The 26,004-nt window shown below is 38.3% G+C and overlaps 3 protein-coding genes across 3 annotated transcripts; 1 reads left to right on the top strand and 2 right to left on the bottom strand.

The window, feature by feature from the left end:
* Positions 1-2,089: 2,089 nt before the first annotated feature.
* Positions 2,090-7,101, bottom strand: LOC144474021 (BTB/POZ domain-containing adapter for CUL3-mediated RhoA degradation protein 3). Its single transcript, XM_078188454.1, has 5 exons — positions 6,939-7,101; positions 6,179-6,491; positions 5,900-6,098; positions 5,610-5,760; positions 2,090-2,980 (listed from the first exon to the last, which is right to left on the bottom strand). Exons 1-5 carry the CDS (start codon positions 7,099-7,101, stop codon positions 2,973-2,975), a joined length of 834 nt encoding a protein of 277 aa, XP_078044580.1. The 3' UTR covers positions 2,090-2,972.
* Positions 7,102-7,267: 166 nt separating this feature from the next.
* On the top strand, positions 7,268-8,638 carry Ift20 (intraflagellar transport 20). Its single transcript, XM_078188455.1, has 4 exons — positions 7,268-7,388; positions 7,478-7,604; positions 8,204-8,358; positions 8,505-8,638. Exons 2-4 carry the CDS (start codon positions 7,481-7,483, stop codon positions 8,616-8,618), a joined length of 393 nt encoding a protein of 130 aa, XP_078044581.1. The 5' UTR covers positions 7,268-7,388; positions 7,478-7,480; the 3' UTR covers positions 8,619-8,638.
* Positions 8,639-8,703: 65 nt separating this feature from the next.
* LOC144474020 (protein phosphatase 1G) lies at positions 8,704-13,910 on the bottom strand. The gene is made up of 6 exons (XM_078188453.1): positions 13,665-13,910; positions 12,561-12,840; positions 11,704-12,472; positions 11,491-11,632; positions 10,954-11,409; positions 8,704-10,870 (listed from the first exon to the last, which is right to left on the bottom strand). The coding sequence occupies exons 1-6, from the start codon at positions 13,773-13,775 to the stop codon at positions 10,640-10,642; spliced, it is 1,989 nt and encodes a 662-aa protein (XP_078044579.1). The 5' UTR covers positions 13,776-13,910; the 3' UTR covers positions 8,704-10,639.
* Positions 13,911-26,004: the final 12,094 nt, after the last annotated feature.

A 26,004-nucleotide genomic window follows, 5' to 3' on the forward strand; every position in this document is an offset into this window, starting at 1 on the left:
TGTTGGAGAGATAGTTTTCTTAATATTTTTATTAAGCAACAATTTCATTTCTTATTTCTTCTCCCTGTTTGAATTTGTTATTTATCAAGCTTTTTAAAATTCGTGCAATTTCTTTTTAAAACTTTATCGAACTTCGTCGAACGAGTTTTAAACATTTCGCTCGACTTTTTTGGCCGGAACTAAGAGGGTTAAGTTCGTCGTCGAGATTTCGGGTACACGGTAGAGTTGCAACAATGTGGTACACGCGGTGCGCAGATTCTGAAGTTCTAATAATATAAAAAGATCGAAACAACGAAGACTTTCGCAAAACGCGGACAATTTGGCATTCGACGCGGACAAGGTTCGCCCTCCCGTCAAAGAACTGCAGTCCGCGATTGATGGATCGCGGAACAAAGAAACTGGCAAGCAGCGTGCATCCCGGTGTCCAGAAGCGAAGATCGATATCGCGGTGCGACTATTCGAGACCTTGGACAACGCGAGTCCAAAGCCAAACCGGCGGATTTTTTGGCACACATTTTTCCTGAACGGAGAAAAAAAAAACCCCGTTTCTCTCTTGTGCCGCGAAATCGTTACGTCACCATGCGGAGGCGAAAGTTAGCATGATCGATTGACGTTCCGGTCATCGGGGAATTAGCCAGAATTTTGCTACAGCCGTTCCATGTTCCGCGATTTTCATTAAAGTTCGACCCCGGATATTTCAATCATAATTGCTGTAATTACTCTTTGGAAGTTGAACAGGGTTGATAAATATCGCGGCGGTATTTTATCAGAGATCGATAATCGAGTAAATCTGGACGGTCAAAAATTAGTTTTCTAGATCCAATTTCGGTGATCGATAACCGGATGGTTGAAATTCTGCTGTACTTTGAACGACTTTTATTGTAGTTTAACTGCTAAAGAATGTGCTCGGAGTTTGAAAGTGTCCAGGCGGAAAACTTGCAACAAAGTTCTATAATTATCGGAGGCGATATACTTCTTTATATTTACATTAAAATTTACTAATAAAGAATAAACTAATAGTGAATTTTATTTACTAGTAATTAAAAATGTACGAAATTACATTAGTAAATGTATATATACATATATAGATTTGTATATCATTCATATCTTGACAACCAGAGACTCAAAATTAATATTTTTCGTGCAAAAATAGCACTAATACAATAACAAAAAATTTACTGACGAAAAGAAAATGTAAGTTTGAAATGTAACTTTAAAAACGCCATTTGTAAATTGGTGCAGTGGCAAACCGCTCAAACTGTTAGCCGAATTACCGACTGTCGGTATTGAACAAATGTAGACGCATGTGGCGCCTCTAGTGACGAAAAAATGAAGTTTCGTTCGAAACCTGTACAGCGTCAATCGGTGCAGTGGCAAACCGCTCAACCGACAGTCGGTAATTCGGCTAACAGTTTGAGCAGTTTGCCACTGCACCGATTGACGCTGTACAGGTTTCGAACGAAACTTCATTTTTTCGTCACTGGAGGCGCCACATGCGTCTACATTTGTTCAATACAGGGTTCATTGAAAATCACTAATTATGGCGAAACAATTAACAAAAAGTATAGAAATGTTAACAAAAGTCTTCTACATATGATCTAACGACGAAAAACGAAAAACAAAACCGCGAAACATAAGTAATTAATACAGTAGATATCAAACTTCAAAAGGCAATTGATTACATGTTCTAGCGTTGCCACTTGATTTTTTACAGGATATATAAGCAATAAATTTTCTTCAACAATACTGTCTTTGATTTAGTATTTCGCGCCCTGATTTTGTCATAATGAATATTTTTGCGCGTTTCTCTGGCCCTTGGTGCACTACTATTTGACCTAGATGACTATAAAATTTTAGCACAGAAAATTTATAATTATAAGGTAACATGAGATCATAAATGATTTCGAAATAAATAATACTGCAATTACAATCGTTACACACTACTTTTATTATCCAATTCCCATATCACAGTAACATTTATTAATATCGGTTAATGCTTTTAATCAAATGATTGATATAATCTTTCAAGTTATATTTAAAATAAGAAAATTGGTTAATGCAATATGTTTGTATAATTTAATTCACTTACTGAGGAGAAATAAATATTTATTTAATACACATTGATATACCTTGTTGCGTTCAAACTTTCCCTCGTTTATTATGCATCTAGCATATTTAAATATAAACTTCCCGTTTACACATTATAGAAAAATACCCTGTCCTCCAAATAAAAATTATTAGGGATACTCAATGGCCCCCACCGCTTCTTGCAAAATCAATTTTTCTCGAATAACATTTGAAGAAAAATATTTTACAAATCAGTCTTGTCTTAACAAATGTGCATGCGGAGATAAACAGTATTTTACAATGCACGAGTTAGTTTAATCGTAACATTATTTAAAACTGCAACTACAGCGTAATGTATTTTTCGTAAAATGATACAGAATATAGTATTATTATTGTTCGTTTATAACAGTTACAGCAGCATTTATACACAGAACAGGGTTCCTTTTATTCAATTGTTCGAACCTCCTTAATTTCATTCCATATTACCATCCAGAACTTTATGTTTGCCTTTAGACGATAATTTGGCAGATCTGCAAACTTACAGCTCGTGTCATTTTACATGTTTGCTACGTATAGTTTTAAACGTGTAGACAAATGCAAACGGCTTAGGAATTAGTGGATTGAGAGATATTCCTTCGACGTGTGAGCGACCAGTCCCTTGATTGTCAAGGGATCTGTACGCGTCTTTTTTTTTTATATTAATGATTCATGAATTAAATGAATAAAAAAATATTAAAAAAGTAAAAGGTACTGAATTCACCCGGATACAAGACAAAATCTTTTGTGTATTTCAAAAACAATTGTAAAATAGAAACGTTGCTGGCTTGCACAATGTGGTTAGATTAGAAATTTTCGTCGATTTAATAAGTGGACCATGGCTACCCTATGTATTTTGATGGGACGTACTAGTTTCCTGAAAGAAAACATAAATGATCAGTACAACTTTTAATTCATTTCTAGCAACAACTAATTCTATTATTTCACATATGAAATATATGTAACTTGAACAAATGTTAATGCTCGTGTCGGTTTTACCTGACTACAAGAAGGCCGCTAAAACTGTGCTCTAACGTTAGGTTGAAAAATTCAAGCAGCAATAATTTTTTCATTAACATAATACACAGGGTGTACCAAAAATCGTTGTACAATAGGGCAGTGGATTTTGCGTGTAAAAATATGACAAAAAATAAGAATAATATTTTTCCATTTAAGGCTCCGTTTACGAAAAAAATTACGTTGAAAAAATAAAGCTGTTGAATAGAAAACAAGTGTCGCGTCTGACCACGATGTACTAATACTACTTCTCGTCATGATACAAGCCACAAGAACTTGACCTATCTTTCGTCTGAATTTTCTCCAAAATAAAATCTTGAATGTAGAAAATATTACTCTATTCTTCGTTTTATTTTTACATGTAGAATCACTGCCTGGCCGGTTGTACCACGATTTTCGGTATACCCTGTATAAACATATACATATACACAATATGTACATATATATGTATATATATACAATATACATATATATAATGCATTTAGCTTAACTTACACATTAAATTAGTTTTTTTTAACTATAATAATTTTAAATTAAACGTGAACACTCACTACCTACAATTCCAAGATTTTCTTATATAAAAGTATAGGAACTTAACAGTTTTTCTCTTGTTGTGAAACTTCATATTGCTAATATAAATATCGTCTTGTATTCGGGAGAATGAAATATGTGATACTTTGAACATTTTTGGATTTAGCAATTGAAGAAATAACATGAAAAACTTGCTACTGGTAAATAATTGTAGTTATAAAATTGGAATACATATGGTCCCTTGATTAAATGTAGAATTTTGTACAATATCAAGCAAGATATGCTACTATCAGTTTGGAATATTCAACAAATAATAACATATATGTGTCCATAAATTGAGTGGGCAGTTAATATAATAAAGTATTAATATGAGACAAAATGTACCTAATTTTGGAATGATGTACAGAAATTAACACAAAGCTTATATGCTTATAAAAATTATTATGTTACTCACGACACAGGACCTAATTTATCATTTTGAATAATATTGAAAAATCAAATGTATTTCGAATTAATTTTTAACTTTTAAATGACATCATTTTATATACTCTGCTGTAGGTATTTACTGGCAGTGTTCACTCCACTTCATCCTTTAAGCAGTTTAATAGAATTTTCAAGTTGAAAAATTTAGACAGACGAATTAATTATTTTCTTTACTTTATTAAAACATGTTGAATTCTGTGTTTGATAAGAAAGAAAGATATAAATATATATTTTTTTAATTTTAGTAATGCTAAAGACAGTAATAATAATAATAATAAAAGTACTGATAATTATGATACTAATGATATTAATAATAATTGAGATAATCATATCAATAGTAACATCTACTATAACAATAATACTTATAACAGGTAACAATACAGTTCTATATTGTTCAACTTTTATACAATTTCCTATTCTAGACAACTGCTTAAAAGTTGTTATAGAGTATAAGATAGTAAATCATTTTATTAGTCACAGAATGGCAACTTCGACTTTTACTTCAATTTTTATACCTGACACAATCATTTGGCACATAAAAAGTACTCGCACCTTCACTCTCTTAAAGATACTTATCTTTAAATAGGACCCAGAACTATTAGAAAATAGCCAAGAAAATGGGTCTTAAAGTAATCATGTTTTCTACCTGCCCCTACAAAAAACAACACGAGGTCGCTTGATCTAGTCGAAATTAATAAGAGACTGTAACAAATTCTAATAAAAGAGGTTCAATTGCGATTGATAACATTGATGATGTCTTAATACAGGAATTGTTATGGTTCTAGGTACTGGAGCGTCGAAATATCCGACCAAAAGGACCCAGAATTGTTAAAAATAGTCAAGAGAATAAAGTCTTTAAGTGAATATGCTCTTATCTGCCCCTATAGAAGACAATATGAGGTCACTTGATTCAGTCGACGTAATACTACTTATCTTCACATTTTCAATATGGAAATGAGGAATATGTAAACATATTATTATACCTTCTACATTACTCTATACCTTATTTCTAAGCATGAATTAAATCAAGACGAACTTGTCATTCTGTTCTAACTCAAAGTTATTCACAAATGATCCCAGAAATGTGAAATAATTAGGAAATATATCTATATACCAAGAAAATATGAGAGTGTGATGACAAACTTAATGGTAGCCCATCATTCAACCAATCCTAAAATTTTCAATTTATGCTTTGCACAAAATAGAGACAGAGACACATATATACATATGAAATATTTGTACATACATATACAAAACATTTAACAACGAGCTGAGAAAATTCGAGGGCTGATTTATGTCAGTATAAAATGAAAATGAAGAATAAAAATCATTATTGGTCGATTTTAATAGTTAGAAACTGCCCATCTTTATTCTTTATTTTCGTTTATATTGTCATAGAGAGTCGTCCCTTGGATTTTCTCCAACCTGTTCTCGAACACGAGCCAATCGTCGAAGGCGAGCCAATGAACGCTCACCCTCTTCTTCATCTGATGTACAAGGCGGTGCACCGCTGACTGCACCGCGAGAGGAAGTTGCTTGCATTAGTTCTTGGTCAGGACCATTTCGGTGCTCATATAACAAAATATTTAATGTCTCTTCATAAATTCTGGCCTCTGGAAACTCAACCTAGGTAATGGAAATTGAAGCATTATTGCCTTTCTTTCCCTTCTCTTATTATATTACTGTATTTATAATTTTACTTCTCGTATTATTCTATTATATTCTCTTATTGTATATCTCAATCAATGTGCACGTTTAATATTACCTTAGTGTGCTTTTTATCAGTTGTGTATACTATAGAGTGACAACAAACTTCTGCTCTCTTCCGACCATGACCATAGAATGTCCAACAACATATTTCACTGGAGCCAATCACATCTTTAATAAATAGCACTCTGCCACTGAATCTAAGGGACAATTTGTCGAACAATTCTATGTTTTTTAACAGATTGTCATCTGACGAACTGTAAAGACAAGGCTTTTTATATTTATTTGTTCTTTGTATTGTGGTATACTGCAATTTCTATGAAATGGGTAGTATCACCTTGTATACGAATATTTATTATTGTGTCTATTAATAAGCAATTTCACCACTGGTTTAGTAGTGTTGCTAATTAATAATTGTTCTTCTTTCGGGGAAGTGATAAGTGGAACCCTACAAATAGGCTCTGCTTCTCTTTCCTTTCGAAGAAGCGCTTGCTCACAAGATTCTGCTAATTCGCTGACGCAATAAAACTTTGCTTCTGCTAGTAGTTCTGCCATTTCTTTAGTGCTCTCTGGTAATGGGACAGAGCCGTCCCTCAGGAAATTTAAAATCGTTCCAAAGTGTTTACCAGACCTATCTATTAATATCCACCCTGCAAATAAAATTCAGAATATTTTGGTACAGAGTAACAATGAAAAAAGTAGATAACTGAGAAGATATTAAGTACAGGTTTGAATATAGTCTGTCAACAGATTGTTATAGTCCTTAACATTGTTTAAGGTGTAACAATGACTAGTAGAAGTATATTCACAGTAATACAGAATTACTATGAAAGAAATAGACACTTTTATGAATACTGCATCCTAACAGCTGTTGTGAATGTTGATGAGGGTGATATGTGTTCTTGCATTATAAGAGGACTGCAAACAACATTTGTAACTTAATCACACAAACTTGAAGCCATACATTCAGAAACTGTGTAAGTAGTTTGACTATAAAATACTTTGATTTATGTGAAACGTTAAAACCGTAAAACCGTCTATTTGTTTGATAGTAATCTTGTATAGCAGTAGAATGAAATAATTACAAAACATCTCACCTTCGGAGTCAGTGATCATTTTCATGCGACCACTAAACATAGCACGTAGCATAGTGTCATATTTTTGGAGTGTACCTACGGTTGTGTAGTGTAAGGAACCGCCGATATTGAGTTTGACGTACTCCGAAGGATATTTAATTCCCGCTTTGTGATCTCCGGACATAACGAACCACAACGACGGTAAACCGAAACCTCAGATATCGATAGTAACGAACGTTCGAATAAAAACGTTAAATATCAAAATAAAAAATACAATTCTGAAAGAACGGGGCGTTCAGGCTTCGCGATGACAACGCGAACGATGAACGATAACCAATACGCAAACACTTTATGTGTCATTTGTTAACCTCATCTTAAACGGCGAAGGGACCTTACTGAACGGCACGATTCACTCGTCTTTTATAACTTGTGACTTGATAAAAAAATACACCCTATCGTACCTCCATTTTGGTGAGTGACTAGCATGAAGAAATGAAGACTAGCTTAAGCACGCGCAGGCGCGATTACCAAAGAGTCGATCGTTTGTTTATGTATTTAAGAAAATGGCCGACTCCTTGGCAAAGTATGGGATTTACATTGATGATTTAAGTAAGATCCGTGTATTAGAACCGGAAGTGGCTAATCAGACGAGCAAGCTTAAAGAAGAATGTCACAATTTCGTTTCAAGTAAGTTGCGTGGGGATCATTATAATTATTCAACAAAATTTGTGTTCGCATACTGTTTTGCTACGCGTTACTTCATTAAAACAGCGTTATTACAATGATTGTCGCTTGGCTTACCTTGTTGTCTCTTACTATCCGTGGGTTCAATAATTATTCAATACGTCACCGTACAAAACAAATGCACGCACATGCTTTCCGATAGTAATTACTGCCATCTACATAGGTTGCCGCCTTTGGATGGAATCTTAACTAGCGTTTCAAAATGACTGTATGGTGTTACAGTACGATATTGCTTATATTACTCTTAAACATTCGTTCTAGAGTACCTATAGTGCACAAATAATTTCATCGTCTAACATTTTGTCGCATGCATACAAAATTATATTTCCAATGCGTTTCGAAATAATGTGTACAAATTTATGAACTTCCAGTCATAGCATACATTTTTTAATCAAACTCTTTCAGGCATTTTTTAATTTAGTAAAAGGAGACTTCTTTTCAATTATGATAGAACTTTGTATAATATTCCGTAGAATGCTTGTACGATCTTCTCGATAACTTCATTGTATAATTCGATAAAATATTTATTTTCTATTTCACAGAAATTGTTGAGTTCCAATCCAATTCTGACCAATTTATACAAATCATAGAACAATTAGCGAACGAAGTGGAGAAGGAAAAAATGAAGACTATCGGTACCCGAAATTTACTTCGTTCCATGGCTAAAGAAAGGGATGCTCAGAAACAACAGATTCAGGTTGTTGCAAAATTAAAATAATTAAATGCATCGCAAAAGAGAAATAGTAAAGTCAAATGAACATTTGAGAAACTTATAGAAGTTTGTTTGTTATTTTGAAATTATCTAATACAATTTAATGAAAACGAAATATTTATTAATTTCAGGCACAGATTGTTGAGAAGTCTATGGAACTGGAGAGGCTCCGTATACAATATGATTCCTTAAAAAAGATCGAGTTGGAGCAATTGGAAACAATTGAACAGTTATCAGTAAATTAATGATCCGGCGTATAAAAGAAATTTCTATTAGTTCTACCGTTCTTTTTTGTCACGAATCGAGGAATACAAGTAAAGTTACCAAAGATAATTAGAGCGACATATATTATGAAACAAGATATTTATACATAAATTTATGACGAAGTTTGCAGTTAAAGACGGTATCGGGGTTTAAACCCTTTTTTTAATAAGACGGCATCGAATGTACATACATATTGTGAAGGTTCTGAACCCCTGAATCAGAAAGGCACGTCAGTTAATTCTGAGTGATACTAGGTACTGTTGCTAGTATTCGTATGCTACTGATCACCTTGACAATATTATTTTTCCCCTTTTCTCGTAAACGTTACGATTACTTTCTTTATATAATTATAAACAGTTTCTCATTACAATTACTGTCTACTAACAGCCGCAATTACATGTGAGCATTGGTAGAAGATGAATAACGATAAAAACTCTAAAGCAATTTCAAAGATACCGCAGTTAATTTACGTTATTTGCTGATCTACTAGCTATACTATTTTAACGAACAGAAAATTCGCATTTTTTTCTGTAAATACATAAACGTCGCGATATTTCTATATTAATGTTACGATGAAATAGTGGTATTATGAAATTATGTTCGTGAGATAAAAAAGAAGCAGTATTTCTATATGTAACTGGTTAAAAATGTTACTTAATTTTATGCAGCATCACCATAAAAAATGTATCGATCTAGTCACATAGACGTGAAACCTATAAACATATAGTGTGGATAGAACGATTTTGACTGAAATAGAGTCTCTTAAAAAAACAGATAAATAATTTAAATATGTTTTTCCCAACCTCCCTTTTTACACATTTCTTATAGTACTTTAATCTACTTTTCAATACATATCCTAGTAATTCTTAATCTTTTTTTCCATTTTTAATTTCTTTTCGTTTAAATAACTTTATCCCTAATTGATGAATTTATTAATTATCTTTGTCCTGCAAATGAATATCTTATTTATGGTATTATAAATTTACAAAGTGTTTCCGATGTTGTGTGAAATTCGAAAATGAAAACTTTTTCTAGTAGACAGTACCCCACGGTACAGTGTATACCCTTTTTAACAGTATTTTTAGTACAAGATCACAAATTGATAGCGCGTAACGCAACTGTCCTCATTACACGATACAGTTTACACATTTTGAGATTACTCGCACACATCCATTCACTATACCCAGGGATTCAAAAATAAACTTTATTTCGTAAAAGTAAGAAATGGTATCGTGTTGAATTACAAATATAAATCCTATAGTCTAAATTTATAAATATGTACAATTACATATCTACTATGGATGTCATCTAAAAACTCAAAGAGTATATTTCAATAATGTTGATGGAGCAAATGGGATGACGGAATATCAGAGTTCTCTTGTGTGCAAACACCGGTACTGTGATCATGAAGTGATGATAGAAATATAAAAAAAAATATTTTTTATCTAAAGGTATCCTTACTCTATTTGTAAAATCTTACAAGGCTCTGACTTGATAGATGATTTTATAGTTTGATGTTTGTCGTCTCCTTATTGTTTACATTATCATAGAAAGTACTTATAAAGAGAAACATCGATTATCTTGTTAATTATATATAGAATTATGTTTGACTGTCTTACTTATTTTGTACATGTTATAAAAATGTTAGACCGTACAGTGCATTACCCATTAATAACTGAAGCAATGAAATAATTCTGAAAAATCATTCGCCTTCAAGTTCAAAAAGAAAAAAAAGGGTCGCTCTTGTTTCGTACCAGTCAGAAAAATACATTCGTATTAACGACTTATCATACCAAAATGTAAAATGCAAGATATCATCCTCATGTGCTCCAACTCATCAGTCTGCCACCAATAGCCTGCGCTAACATACTTTACATGTTATTTGAAGTAACTGTGATAATCGCCATCGAGTATCCGTTCGAAATCCACAGTTCTATAGAATTACATAATTTTACATAAATTCACATTCACTCATCTGTTTCCAGAAATCAGTTCATAACATTTAACATTTAGGACGTTTGCAGGGTTTCATGTTCTCCTGCGTAATGCAGTCATTCTCATCTGTGGATATTGAGGGTGTCACTAGTGACCTCTTAGCACTACATACAACTGCTGTGGTAGTACTGTTTGCTACTGTTTCGGTCGGTGGATTAAATCGAATGATTACAGCCGTCATATTATCGCATCCTGTACCATCCCCGCAGGTGTCAGGCGCAAGGCAATGATCGAATAACTGTAATAAATGTTCAATTTTTATTAGTAATCAATGCTATAATAACAAAAATAAAAGAAAAAAATGAATAAATTGACACGAACCTCTTCGCAAATTTTTGAAAGATTGTCGTAATTGTTTGCCAAACGAGCTCGGATAAATTGTGTGACATCCTGACTTGACATAAAATTCCAAATGCCGTCGCATGCAAGCACCATAAACTCGTCCTTTTCTGGTTCAATTGTGATATGCCTTACGTCCGGAAGTGCCGAGATCATTTGTTCTTGTGGCGGTAAGTCAACGTTTTGTTTATAAGCATGATCCCCAAGCGCCCTTGATAAATTAAGTCCACCATTCACCCTGCCGTCCGCTGTTACTTTTCCACCAGCTTTTACTATACGTTCCATTTCCGGTTCATCTTCAGGTTTATGGTCTAAGCTAAGTTCAACTGCTTGACCATCTCTGCATAAAACACAACGCGAATCTCCCGCATTCGCTACGTACAGTTCACTACCTTTTAATACTGCAACTACTGCAGTACATCCGCTATCATAACCAGGCTGCATAAAAGAATCATTTACTTTAATATAATGTCTAATTTTAATGATTAATATTATATTTTGCAAACAAATTTGCTATACCTCTTCTGTATCCATCATAAGACCCTCACTATCATCATCGTCATCATCGTCAATATTTCCGTCAGCTTCTTCATCTTCTTCATCTTCCTCCTCGTCACTTTCATCTTCGTCAACGTCTTCTGTGTCGTCTTCATCACTGTAACTGCATAAGAGCAATGTCAAAAACCTAGTTGCATGATCATATATAATTAATTTTCCTTTACTGGTTTGTACCTTTCAGGAACTCCATCGAATGTTTCATCGTTTTCATCGTCATCATCTTCCTCTGAATCCTCAGTATCTTTTTTCAAAAGAGTATGATACAATGTTATAGGTTGAATTCTTCTTCTACCGGTACTACTTATTCGTTCTTGTTGTCCCGCGTCACCGTTTTCCAGTGGGGTACACGAACTACTCGACACGTTATCACCCCCACTCTTACTGCTGTCTGCATCTCCAATTCTTTTTGACTCTGCACCGTTTACTTCTACTTCGTTTGCATTCGACTCTGTGCATGTAATTTTACCAGGACTGGAAACCTTTTTGTTTACATCCTCAGAACTGTCAGGCATGTCTGCACTTTTCGCCAATTCCACATCTGCAGTCGACCCAACTGGAGGCGATGTATGTGTATTTACGTTACTAGTTGTCGAATCCAGAACTTGTTCTGCTTCGTTGTTTCCAGGACACTCTGTGTCTTTTCTTTTCATCGTACTGGACAATGTAGATCCGCATGGTTGACTGGAGCTACTTACATCCGTTTCATTTGTGTTCCACCAGGTTGAAGAAGATGAACATCCTGCTCCAGACGATGAAGGTGTTGCCTTCTCTTTACCTCGACGACAACGCATGTAAGCATTGAAGAAATACGATGGTAATTTATTGCATTTTTCATTTTTTAGGTTCTTTACACTGGGATTTGATTCTGATTGATATTTAGCCATTACTTCCTCCAATGGCATTGTTGCTTCCATACATAAATTATTAACATTTTCTTCTTCATCTATAAACAACATAATATATGAAAATAATTTACTTCAGGTAAATACGGTTCAATAAAAAGTATGATGTTAGCTGAAAAAAAGACCCACCAGATTCGTGTGTCTCATCTTTCTTTTTATCCGGCGTGGATGTTCCTGCAAGTTCTTTCAGAATGGTAACAACCTCGGGTTTTTCAAGCGTAGCATCGAAATCCAAAAAGGCATCGATTAAAGCTTGCTTAATATCGCCTCTCTTGTATGCTTCTGTTTGTTTAATAAAATCTGGTAGATTATTTGCACAGTATGTTGCCACCTCATGACCACCATGGCCATCATATACAGCAAACAGGGACACATTTTCATCGAAATTTATGCAACAATTGTGGGCATCCTATAAACAAATTATATTTTCAATATATTTTAAAATACGATCCACAAATATATAATAATTCGTTTTAATTTCAATACTTTGGTTTTCGTCTTTTATGTGTATTTTATGTAATCGAAATTTATTGTTTTCGATTTTATAAACAATCAATAGTCTTCCCGATACATTGTATAAATAAGGTTATCCTCCATTCTGTTGCTACACGTGAACATTCTCGATGCCAATAAACAAACGTATTTATGACGAGGAAGAGATTGCAAGGAACCAATGTTTAAATAAAATAACATAATTAAAGCTGCACGGAACAACGTTTTACATTTTCCACGGTACTACTCTCAAACAAACCTACTACAAAGATTTACGATCGGTCAATCAAACAGTTCCATAACTTTGACAGTTACATTTGTTCCCTGCATCGATGGTGTGCGTTAGAAAAGCATCAGAAAATTTGCATAAAACGTAGCAACGAAGTCGAAAGATTTGCCAGCAGCAGAAATATATTGACGAATCGTGCGAACCGATCCGTACCGAAACGTAGTTCGAAAAGCATCGCACGTTGAACCTCGTTAATTTTGCAACAGTGCGCCGTTTATGGTTTTGTTCACACGCGAATCGTTGAAACATTCCCGTTAGATTGAACAGAGGATTTTCCGTGTCGCCGAATCGAATCGACTGAATTTCGCGCTCCGAGACATAGGTGGATTACGTTTGCGATGGATCAGGATGGATGTCGTAATACCCTGGCGAAACGGTGAACCGGCAAACCGTTCTCTGACCGAAACGAAACTGGGTAACGGTGCACTGGCCGCTCGAGGGTTTTAGCTTACCTCTTGACTAATTCGCCAGCCTTGCATGGAACTCGCGCCGAACGCGACATTCTTGCCTACTTGGTCGCTGGACACTTTCTTTGTGATCGGTTCTGACAAGTATGCGCCCATTTTCGTTCGAACCGGCGATCTCCGTCTCGATTTACTGGCGTCCGCGTAACAATCACAATATCTCGATGAAAATTACTATTCGCAAGCGCGGCGCACAGTCGTTAACTAGCCTCCATGACCGGTTTGGGTTTCTGTTTTCACTGCGCCGCTGCCGCCATCTAGGCCGCCAGTTTTCATGCATGCGCACTGCATTTTCGCGCCAAACTTTCGACGATTTTTCGACGTTGCAGAATGGCGTTCGTCGGCTTTCGTCGCATATGCGGACGCGTCCTGTTCTCAACTTTTTCAAACAAATCCTGCCGTCGCCGGAGAGCTGGTAACGACATATCCTCGAACTTGTACGGATCACATTATCGATTTATGCCTTCAACCGGTTATTCCATATTTTAGCAGGTTATGCTGCGGTAATATGATGCTCACATTGTGCATCCTTTCGTCAAGCCCCACTTTGCTAGCACAGTAACAAGTGGTGAGATGTTTTCTCAATTATCGATAATTAAATTATATCTTCTTGATCTCAACATACGTGATGTGTACACGATTACAAATAAGTACGCTATCATGCACACACGTTACGGTATCATACACGCGTACCACACGTACGCTTTGTGTTGCGAAGCAATTGGACGGTAATGCAATTGCATTCTATTTTCCATGATTACGAAACGATACTTTGTTTCTTTGACGCCGAAGTTATCGATTTCGCTAACTACATTGTTGCTCGCCGTTAGACTGCAAGTTTTTATGCATTCGCCTGTATATGGATATGTTTGCAATACATGGAAACGTGTATGCGTATGAACAAAGATTAAGGATACTTTTACTTTGTCTTCGCTATGAAGAATTTCCGTAGAATTACGCGTAAAAATGAGAATTTACATAAAGATTCGCAGTCTGTTTGTCGTATATTTCTTTTAACGATTGTAATTTGTTGATTGTAGAGAGGTGAAGATGCTGTATCTGCGACGTACATATGTATAACCTGAATCTTACGCGCGGGATTTATGGAGGTTTTGTGGTGGGCAGTACATGGGAGACTGGCAGTCGGTAAGTACGATTTTTTTGCAGATTTCACATTTTTCCATCGCTTTGAAATTTTCTTGTTACAAATGTGAAACAAATAGCACTGTGCTTTTTGTAGATGCAAGATTAACAATCGAAAGTTAATTACTAAAAGAATTGTGCTATCCTTTTAAAGGAAGATAGTCTTGTAGCCTTATTATAAAATAATTTAAACATTTCAAATACAGTATCTATTTTAGAGCCTGTACAGTATTTTACATTGTAATGAACATTGAGGTGTTTAGAATATTACTAATGTAAATTACTAATGAACTATTTTAATATTATACAATACAATAGTATACAGTATAGGTGCAATATTTCTATTAGTATACAGTAGTATAATATTATTTGAATGAATATTGTTTTGCAATGAAATCTTTTATTTTCAATAGATAATAACAATCGTAGATTGATCTCTATTTAAACACATAATTGCTTCTAGTTTCAATGTAATTTGTTTAAACATATCGTATTGCATTTCGTTATAAAAACGATGATGAAAGTATAGGGACACGATTCTTCTAATGCAAACGATGAAATCATAATGATAGCAGTCGAGAAACGAAGGCTGAAAGTGCAATTTACACTTTGCGCCGTTTTATCCACGTTAATGGTGGACAATCGTTTTTTATCTATTGTACTTCTGAGATACGTGTACGTGTGCATTGTATATTATCCGAAGTAGTGATTATGTCTAAGTACGTTCCAACTATTATGAATGCAAATGATAATGGCTCGCATTCACCGCTATTGCATGCGATCTGGAATAACCTCGTTCCCGGATACCCGGATACTTGTTTGGAATGCATTTTCTTTTTAGTAAATCTACCACGTTCTTCGCATTTCGTCCGCCCGGTTCTTCAAACTTGCAGATTCACAATATTTCTCTATTAACCCTTTGCACTCGTGCGGCGACTCTGAGGCACCGCTAAAACTTTTCCATCGCGTTCCAAAATAATTTTCTTACTAATAATGTTCGTATTTAAAAAATTGTTGAGAGTGAAATTGATGGTATGTATCACAAGAAATAATTATATATTTATAAAATGCACTTTGTCACATATAATAGAGACACTGTAATTCAGAAAAATTATTTTAGATTTTTAGTTAAAATGTTTTCCAGTTCGAAGGGTTAAAAACTACCAGACGCTCCACTCGTCCCTCGATGTAGTTTGAAACAGATTTGAAATCACTATTCAAATTTACTAGCACCTCCATTTGTTCTGTAATTGCTTCGAAACGAATATTAAATTGTTCCTTCGGTTATATTGAAAAGAATTTCATGCTCTCTCATTTATTTCAGTGCGAATGGAAAATTGCAGCAAGAAGGAATAGAGCATTCGATGGATAAAACTGCGTTAAGGATACCAGTTCGAGATTCCGGATAAAATCGTCTTCTGTGTATCCATGAAAAACACGTTGAAAAATTTGTTCGGAACACGTGAACCGAAGTAGGCCGTATTGAGAGAACCCAAGTGTCTGTTTAGTATCGATTGTTTCCATTTGCGTTGGTGTCGTTCATTTTCCAGGCGAACGGGAAACAAAGTTGCAGTTAAGAGATGGCTGGCCCGATAAAACATAGGTTAAACTGCGCTGTCATCAAGGCGCGCTATGAGCAAAAACTTTTCACCGTAGGCAAACAAGTCGTATTTCAAAATTCCATTTTCTCCTGAGCAAACTTTCATTCGCGGGAAACGTGGAATTTTCAAGTTCTACGCGTTTGCAAACGTGAAACCACTTTCGGGCTTTGGTGGGCCAACCTAAGCGAGAGATTCTCCAATAATTTGCTCGCTATTGAATAGATAGCGAGGTAAAGACAACGACAGTATTGTGTAGCTTAACACTTCGACAACTGTATCGAGAACATAAATGATTTTACAAAGTTAGATTAAATTCAAATTGAAAAATGAAACATATATGACATGAACGTTCTTACTACTTGCGAATCTTAATAAAAAATTGAGAAATTATAAATGGATTGGCGTAAAAAGTAATTTTTTAAAATTAAATTTTACATTATGATATACTTTACTAATAATATAGATAGGACAAGTTCTGTTGATAATTTAAATTACTGCGACGTCATGCGTACGTGACTTGTTAAATTAAGAAAAACAGTGTCAAAGCAGATTTGTAAAGAAAGTAGCAAAAATGATCGGTTATAGATTTTTGTGCTCGGATGATTACTTAAAATCAAATCGCTAAAGTATGGCGGGCGTAATTAGTCGGAGCGAGGGTAAGATCTACAGCGCAGGCGAAAACGGGACGAAGTAGATGAAGCATCAGCTCCCGCAACTTTGTAGAGTGATTTCCGAGCACTTAGCATCCTTCGTAAATGAGCAATCGGGCCTCCGCATGTTCGGGCACGGTTCAACACACCGCGGAGAGCGGTGTGCTCTGATCTCCTGGCTCCTGTAATACCACGGTTTCGAGGGTTTAAGGGTTCTAGAGGTTCCAAAGAAGACTTTGTTTCCTCGAGAATTTCTTAGTTAAATTTATCAACACCGTTTAATGAAATCGTCGAACGCAGCTCCGCTGACCACCTCCACGGCTCGCCTAATTCTTGTAATTGCTACTTTTCACGGACAAGTCCTGCTGATGGGTCCGGGTAATCCATTCGGCCAAGAGACGCTGAAGAGAAAACTTTCACGCGACCAAAAGAGTCCAGCGAATCTTCAAATCACCCTAATCCAATTGAATGATTAAAAGGCGACCGTGCAATTTGTTCTGCTCGGTCGCAGCGCGTTGGCTCTTCATCTTGCCCGCAGGTGCTTCACGGCGTGCTCTAAAAACCTTGCACCGCTACCAAAATTTCTAGCTTAGACGAACGTCGTCTTTAACGCGTTCTCTCCACCGTAAATTCACTGCTCCGTTTATTCTTGTATTAAAAAATGCAGTCTATCTTTAGATATATTTGTAATTTTATATTTCTCGAATAAGACAGAATCAAAATGTTTTTATCCAAGAATAAGCGAAGCGAAAAAATTAACAAATAAAATCTATCTTGTTCGATGCATATAAAGTTATAAATAAATATAAAGACGGATAAAAATTCGTTTATAAATGTACAATTAATTATGCCCGAAAATGAACCAAAGTCGCGGCATTTGGTCCTAGTTCAAAGAAATATCTTTGTGTACGGTGCACGCGACCGTTTAGACGGTTTGACAGTGTTCGAGATGGTCTAGGGTGGTTTGGACTGACGCCGGCTGGCGCACGTCGGCGACGCGATCCGACAAGTATCATCGAAGTCGGATTTCGTGGTGCTCGTTAGACGAGTCCGCGGGGAGCGAGATTGACGTTCGAATCTGTTTAGGCGTGGGCGGGTGGATTATTACGTCGTTAGAGAGTGGTGCCGGCGTGGCGCGCGGGCGGCGTTGCCCGAAAGCCTCTGTCTACTTGAGTGACACGCGATGTGTAACGTACGGACACGCCGCGCGATCTGGGGAACGGTGCACCCGGTCGCCGAGGTCGGGGGCTGGTCGGTGAGAACGAGGATGAGTTTGTGTGTTGTGTGATGGTCGCCGTTTATCGATTCGCGCCACGCCGCGCGCCCTGAGGAATGAAGTCGCGGCTAGCTGCTGCTAGCTGCTGCCGCCTGGTCCGCTTTGTGCCGCAGCGTATCGCATCCCCTGCTAACTGCAGGCTGCGCCAGGTTTGCAGCCCGCAGCCTGCGACGCCTACGTAAACGCACTCCTACGCAATTTCTGTGCCGCGAACCGAACTGCAAACTGGGAAATGCTATATCGCCACGCAACTTCGGGCTATGCGAACCTGCGCACCCGCTCTCTAACCCCACTCTCTCTCTCTCTCTCTCTCTCTCTCTCGTTCGCTTCTCTCTTTCTCTCTCTTTCTTTTTCTCTGTCAACCCTGTTCCATCACGATCTCTCCTTCCCTGCAGCCAGACTGGGTCAAAAAACCATTGGCACGCTCGGCTTCGGTTCGAAAACTAGCGTTCTAATGCAGCCTCGAGTACTTCGTTGTGGACGAGTGTATTGGTTTTTGGAGAACGGAATTTCTATGAGTCGTGCATAACGAATATCGTATATAAATAGAATTTCTAGGAGTTGTATAGGGACGGAATAGAAGTCGATCGGCGCGAGTCCAGTTTTCTTTGAAAATATATTCGATGAAAATACGTCTTCTTTTTTTGCAGTGGCGAGCGTAATTATTAGCCAGTAGTATAGTTGTGAATTTTTAGCGGAAATAGATTTTATACCGAATTGCAAAATGTTGAATAGATTTGAGGGATTTAGAAATGCAGTTGTATGTGTCTCCCGTTAGAAAATGGTCTAAAAAGAGTATTAGGAGCTGAGGATTATCAGAACACGTTTCTTCTGATTCCAATGTGTAAACTACATTGTTGAGTGAAATCTTCATACTATTTACGTATTTAAGAGCGTCGCGTCGTAAGCAACAAGAATATCTGTTTGCAAGTGTTAAATATTCATCACAGAGCGAGAGAGAGAGAGGGAAAGAGAGAGAGAGAGAAAGAGAGAGAAGGAAGAAATTGCGAAAGAAATATTCCGTTTGTGCGGAATTTTGCTCAGCCTCGAGGCATTCTTCCTCCGGTTTTAATAATTAGTTCCTTCTTTCTCATCTCATAGCGTTAGTATTTCCCTGCGGAATATTTTTCTGTCATTTGTTCAACGTATTACAAACTGTTATAAAATAATCATGAAAATTGTCGATCGGTACCAATTTATTATCTCTGTATATGTAGTTACGTTGCATCAAATTTTACAACGAAGAAAGGTTGCTTTACGTAATTAATTATTTACATATTTCAGATAAAGCCGTAGAAAACAAAATATGCTAATAACGAGCACTGATTATGTAAGAAATGGCCGAATAATTCGTTTCGATATCACTTGGTAGTACCAGCGTTAAAGTCATCTCTCTCGAAACGGTGACGAATTCGTATTCCGTGTGCCGCCGGAAGCGAAAAGGGAAAACGTGACGCGTAATTACAATAATTATCAGTTAATGAAAAAGGTCGCGTGCACGGCAAGTCAATTGCCCGAGGACACAAACACGCCGGCACTTAACGAACGGTTACAAACCGAACAACGTTCAGCAGAATTCTGTCGCGTTCCGATCGGAATGGAAAATGTAGCGTGCGTTCACGCGGCGCGTCCTGCTTCGAAATCGCGTTTAACCCTGCGGAGCAGTGCCACGACGGAATCACTGGCGGCTCGTCGTGCCACACGTCGTTTTGAAAACGATTACGCGCACAGTGAGAAGCTATTTGTGTAAGATCGTCTTCTTGCCGTCGCCGTCACAGGTCCGCAGTGAAGTATCAGCTTAGTCAGAAGTGTAGAGTATAGATCTCTCTGTCATGGTACTCGGATAAATAACACTAAAAACCTTTCATCACCGGTTAAAAAGATCGGTTTCACATTCATTTCATAATTATTGAAGTCGTAAAGCTGCTTTCATTGGAAATTATTGAATATACTTGCTCATTCAGGCGCACACCGTTATAAAAATCGTGAAATGTCGGAATAAATTCTATCCTGTGATTTTCACGAGGTAATCTTGGTCGCCTTTAGATCTCGGTAAGCTTATCGTTAACGCTCGCGGGCAACCCTTGACGTCGTTCTTCGAATGAAAGAAATATCCAGCGAATCCTATTTTCTCTAATTAGCCGGGAACAGTCCGCGACCGCCCACGCGTCAGAAATAAATGGAAAACGACGCATAATATTTTTCGCGCGGGCTTTTCTTTTCGAGAAAATTGGATTAAAAAATTCATCAGGCACGCGCTCTTTCGAATACGGCCGGCTAAAATGCCCGTCCACCGTTTCCACTTTTCGCACGCCGCTGTCCCGCGTGTCTCTCCACTGTTCGCGTTTTCCACTTGCGCCGAAAAGTGCTCCAACGCGCCCGGATATTTCGCACGCGCTGCTGAAAATGTTGCATGTTACGTTTGTCCATGCGGTTGCTAATTTCTCGTGCTTGCAATCGATTTCCATCGGCTGCTTTCTGTCCGTCGAAGGAACGTTCCGTCTGTGCTAGTTTCGTAGGGATTTATTGTCGGACGGAGAAACGAGTCGTTTACTTTCGAGAGTAAAAGTCTGTCAGTTTTTCTTGTTTACTGCAGTAGGAAATAGGAATTGTAAATTTAATTTTAATTGTAACTTGATTTAATAAGAATTGTAAATTTAATTTTAATTGTAATTTAATTTAATAGGAATTGTAAAGTTAATTTTAATTTTAATTTAATTTAATAGGAATTGTAAAGTTAATTTTAATTTTAATTTAATTTAATAGGAATTGTTAATTTAAGTCTTCTAGATACACTTAAGCAATATGACAAATTGGTATTGCATACTTATATATTTTATCTTCTTTTAAAACAGATACTTAAATATTTTAATTTTAATATTTATTATATTTCTTACATATATTTTTTAATATTCATTAATTTTATTTAAAAGTTGTGACAACTTGAACTTCTTTGTCGTTATCATTTCCTTACGAGAAACAAAAGATTGATGTTTTATAATTTATCATACTGGTCTCACATTTTTATTTCATAATTCTTAAAGTAATAAAGTTGCTTTCATTACAAATTATTTATTCAGTAACACAGTATTCTAAAATTCTGTAAAATTTGAATAAATCCCATCTTACATCTTTTATAAGACAATCTTTGTCTTATAAAAGTCTCAGTCGCTTTTATGCCTAGATAGATCAGGTATAAATAAATCTATATGACTCGTGCCGATATAAATCTGAGTTATAATCCAGAATATACGTCTTTATCTATAGTTAATCGTAAACAATGTGGTCGCTAATGACCTCGCGGTTAACGTCACCGCGTTAAAACAAATAAATTTATAATAATCGTTATCGAGCTGTAGGAACGGAAATAAATGAGCGCATACGGTAGACGCGGCGTAGAAATATGTCACAGAAAGGCGCGCGGTCGACCGCCGGCTAAAACGTCGAGAGAATTTCGATAAATCGGAATGTTTTGGGTCAGAGGCCTCTCCCACGATTTTTAGCGGGCGCGTTACGAAAGAGTTCGGCATCGATAAGCATCGGCAATCTTCTCGTATGCCTCTTGAATTCGTAAAAATTAATCGGCCCGTCGGTTGCTAATTGAACGACCGGCTAACACCCGCCTTCTTCCTAGCCGGTTCATGCATTTCACGTTCTATTTAATAATAATCACGTATGCGGGGGCGAAGCCGGGCTGGCTCGGTCGCTGGCGCGCTCACGCAGACCGGCGCATCGCAGGAATGCATACCGAAAACCAGCCGCTCTCCCATCTACATAACAAATGCGGGATCGCATGATTGCGATGCGCGGTCGGAAAAGATTAGTCGATCGTTGCTAACCCCGGGAAATGCGTGCGCGCCGTTGTTCGCGAAATGTTTGATCGGTTCCGCCGTGGACGGTCCCCGAAAGGGACACAACCTAAACGTGACACTCGAACTTCGTTGTTCTCGTTCGGAAAACATTTTTTCATTGGAAGAGCAAAGATCGTTTTCCCCGCCGGCAGGGCGATCAAACATTTTTCACATTTTTCACGCTCTCGAAGCATCGATCGCGCCGTCGTTTCTTCTGGTTAACGCGGTGTTTATGCTCGCGAGTGCTGTAACGAAATTTATGGAACTTCGCAAACATGCGGCCTCCTCGGAAATTCATTGTTTGCGGGCCATTCTTGTGGTCTTGTTGGGAGCATTAGCTGGTTATCTCTTTAGCGTTCATCGTTGCGATGTGGTTCGTCGATTAGTTTCATCATTTTTCGTTTCGCGATTTAACCTTGTCCAACAATTTGGAAGTATTTTTATAGATAATCTACTTCCTTAAGGAATATGTTCTTGATACTTTTAAATCTCCTCGCTGAAAATTAGGACACTGTTGATTAACACTAGGTCTTGCGAGTACTAAAAATGACTGACATATGTTGTTCTATAAAAATAACAAGACTGAATTTATTTAGACTTATGCTTGAATTGAGGAAGAAATTCGATCCTATAAAAGAGTCTTCACAATGTCAATATATCAGAGGTATATGTCAAAGTCACAACGAAGAATAGGAAAAAAATATCAATGCTGATGCGTTATTAAAAAATTGTGCAAAATTAAAAGAGAACATAAGCGAACCATCTCCTCGTTGATACAGACGATGAACCTTCTATAAACTTTCTTTTTATCCTAAGAACCCCACCGATACCGTGATATTTAAGTGATTGGTCGAACGAAGTAACCATCGAAGCGATCGGCCTTATGAATTCGTAATCCGTCGGTCGACAATAAATCGGCATCTTTTGTTTTTAACGTCGACGTATCGGCCGAATGAAACTTCGCCGATCCGCCGGCGTATTGTGAAATTGATGGAGCAAATTGCGCGGTCTCGTGTCGGTCTAAAATTACGCGTCCCGGTCTACGTGTATCGCAGTCAAAATCCATTGTGCTCGAGCACAAGACAGAAGCCGTGTACACGGGAGACTCGAAGGAGCCGCGAACGGTAGGAGGAACGTCGTCGTGCGAAATGAATGAGCGGGAACGATGGGGTCGTAATTAACCGTCATCTTTCAATTTTCCACACTTTAGCGCGATAATGGAACGTACGCGCGAGTTGCCTTTCAAAGCGAAACAACGTATTTCCGAGCGAAACAGTTTAAGTATCCTTCGGATCGAATCTACCGTCTTCGTACTCGAGATAAAATCCGTTGGAACCGGTGTGTCTGTCGATCGAATACAGCGGGATCACCGGACTTCTTGCGGTCGCAATGAAAATTATATATATATAACACGGGGAATTAATCCAAACGGCGTAACACGCGGAATTCATCTAAACGATACAACGCGCGGAATTAATCTAAACGATGCGGCACGGAAAATTAGTTTGAATCCCGTGACACGCGAATTAGCGATTTTCTATTCAACGCAAGTTTTACTTTGCACAAGACCTACTTTATCCGATTTATCAACCGATAAATCCTAGGGATCTCGATACGGATTACAAGTGTTACAAACCAAAACATTCGAATTACGTGATCGAATTACGACGTAGTTGAATTGCCGCGTAATTGAAACGCAACGCGATTAAACAGCGAAATTGAATTCCGACGTAACCGAATCAGCCGGATTCTGCCGGCAAGGTGAAGAATGAACAAGTTCGGTGCCTCGACACCGTTTCCCATCAATCGTTGTCCATTATTTCGATTCCGACCGCACTTCGCGGTATCGTGCGCGAGATCCCGTGAACCCGTTCGAGCACCGATCGAGGGCCGGCTATCTCGCTCGAAAAAAAAAAAAAGGGTCATGTTGAAGCCGCGATTAGCAGGCATCCACAAAGGGTGTCGAAAGGTTGATCGGGCCGTGGCAGCGCGGCCGATAGCTAGATGGAACAGGTTCGAGCGTGTCTTGTCCCTCCTCGGCGGAGTCGTTATAATTAACTCTCGTCTTTGAATTTTCCGCGCGCCGCCGCGCCGCGATCGTACGCGAGAGGAGAGCCAGAGGAGAGGAGAGGAGAGGGGAGGAGAGGTCGCGGGGGGTGGAAGGGAGACGGAGAGCGGAAGAGAGGGCTGTAGAGGGTGCTGGTGGGTGGGGGCTGATGGAGGGGCTGAAGTAGGGGAAGAAGCGGCGAGGGTTTACGGTGGAGAAGATAGGTGTCGCGTACCGGTGGTCTAGAAGGGGGGTAACTGGTGCGTGCGAGCGCACGAGCCCGCCAGTTCTTCGGTGAGGCTCGAGGAGGCCAGGTCGACCCTAGTCACCGCTCTCCGGTTCGTTCGTTCGTTCGGTTCATAGTGATTCAAAGCTGACAGAGGCCCGGAGAATCGTCGCCGCGGTGCCACGCTCCCGCCGTCGTGTCTGCTCTAGTCGTCGACACAGTGCGTTTCTGGTGTCGTTCACGGCCCGGTGGTGTAACCCGTTCTTCAGCTACGGTGAACGGCTATGGGAGAGTGTCGTCCCCCGTTGTTGTGCCCGGATGATCCGACTCGGTGTGCAGTAGATAGGTGTTAAATGGCGACGACGTGACCAACCAGTGTGCTCGTCCTCCGCCATTCACCGGACCGCCTGGAACCAACGGGGGTTAGGGACCAGTGTTCGCGTTCCTCCGCGGCCTACTGACCTGACCTTGGGTCGGCCCGACCAGGTGAGTGCATAGTATGTTAACGCGCGCGCGTTACCCGCTCCGCGCGTCTTCCGGCCGTGTGTGCTCCGTTCAGAGCGGAATCGCCGCTCTCCTTGGTCCAGCTATTCTTCGCTGTATCTTGTCCTAGCTCTTTCTCTCGTTCTTGCTCGTTCCATCTCTCTCTCTTTCTCTCTTCCTCTCACTCTCTCTCTTCCTCTCTCGCCCTCTTGCTTGCCACCCCCGAGCGGGAACGACTGCGTTTCGGAGCTGGCTCGCGAGCTACCGCAACACCCACACCGGCCCGACCCGTGACCGCTCGCTCGTCGTGCGCGACAGCGAACACCTCCGGCTGCTTTGTTTGGATAAGAGGATTCCGGGTCGAGTGTTTGTCGGTTCCCATCGTCTACATGATTCCTGCACGCCTGCACGCCGAGCTGCAGCCTACGGATGCGGCTCCCGAATCGGCGCGAACCGTCCTCGCGATCTTTCGTAATCTCTTGCCAGCATCTTCGCCGCGGCTGCGATGATTCCAACTTTTCTGGTTTCTTCATTTCTTACCGTTTCCAAGTGTATCGAATCCATTCTTAATTTCATTCTTCTCATGGCAATATCAGATTTCGAACAGAAAGGAACGTGGGACATTTTAACCCAGCGTGAAAGAAATCGCAGTGCAAGGGGTTAAATTGAAATAAAATCAATTTTCTTATTCTCTTAATCGATTAGCCGGCTTTGTTTAGCATTTATTAAAATATTGCCGTGTATTATTTGTTAAGATATCGTTATTTATGATTTGTTAAATCGTTTCGTCATGGTAGTGATCGGCTACGAAGAGCAGGGATTACACTAGTATCTATGTATTTTTTTTTTAATGATTTAAACAAGTCGAATGTAACACGATAGTATTCGTCGATTTGTCGAAAGTTTTCGCTGTTTCGTGTCCGATTCCCTCTTCTCCGGTTAGTTATTGTTGCACCACTCTTGCAGAGATTGCACAAGAATTGTCTGACGCTGCCAAAACCGATTTAGATGCATCGATCTTCCGCGATAATAAGGAAGAAATTTATTATAG

Source organism: Augochlora pura, chromosome 8 (genome assembly GCF_028453695.1).
Source record: "Augochlora pura isolate Apur16 chromosome 8, APUR_v2.2.1, whole genome shotgun sequence".
NCBI classification, from domain to species: Eukaryota; Metazoa; Arthropoda; class Insecta; order Hymenoptera; family Halictidae; genus Augochlora; species Augochlora pura.

What these genes read in the sequence shown, in the direction of transcription:
- LOC144474021 (XM_078188454.1), bottom strand. Translation starts at nt 7,101, where the DNA reads ATGTCCGGAGATCACAAAGCGGGAATTAAATATCCTTCGGAGTACGTC. An exon ending in AATGATCACTGACTCCGAAG is followed by an intron (nt 6,492 to 6,938) that starts GTGAGATGTTTT and finishes TTTTATTTGCAG; the next exon opens with GGTGGATATTAATAGATAGG. An exon ending in AATAAATATTCGTATACAAG is followed by an intron (nt 6,099 to 6,178) that starts GTGATACTACCC and finishes TTGTCTTTACAG; the next exon opens with TTCGTCAGATGACAATCTGT.
- Ift20 (XM_078188455.1), top strand. Translation starts at nt 7,481, where the DNA reads ATGGCCGACTCCTTGGCAAAGTATGGGATTTACATTGATGATTTAAGT. An exon ending in ATGTCACAATTTCGTTTCAA is followed by an intron (nt 7,605 to 8,203) that starts GTAAGTTGCGTG and finishes TCTATTTCACAG; the next exon opens with AAATTGTTGAGTTCCAATCC. An exon ending in CTCAGAAACAACAGATTCAG is followed by an intron (nt 8,359 to 8,504) that starts GTTGTTGCAAAA and finishes TATTAATTTCAG; the next exon opens with GCACAGATTGTTGAGAAGTC.
- LOC144474020 (XM_078188453.1), bottom strand. Translation starts at nt 13,775, where the DNA reads ATGGGCGCATACTTGTCAGAACCGATCACAAAGAAAGTGTCCAGCGAC. An exon ending in AGATGAGACACACGAATCTG is followed by an intron (nt 12,473 to 12,560) that starts GTGGGTCTTTTT and finishes TGTTGTTTATAG; the next exon opens with ATGAAGAAGAAAATGTTAAT. An exon ending in TTATGATGGATACAGAAGAG is followed by an intron (nt 11,410 to 11,490) that starts GTATAGCAAATT and finishes TCTTTTATGCAG; the next exon opens with CCTGGTTATGATAGCGGATG.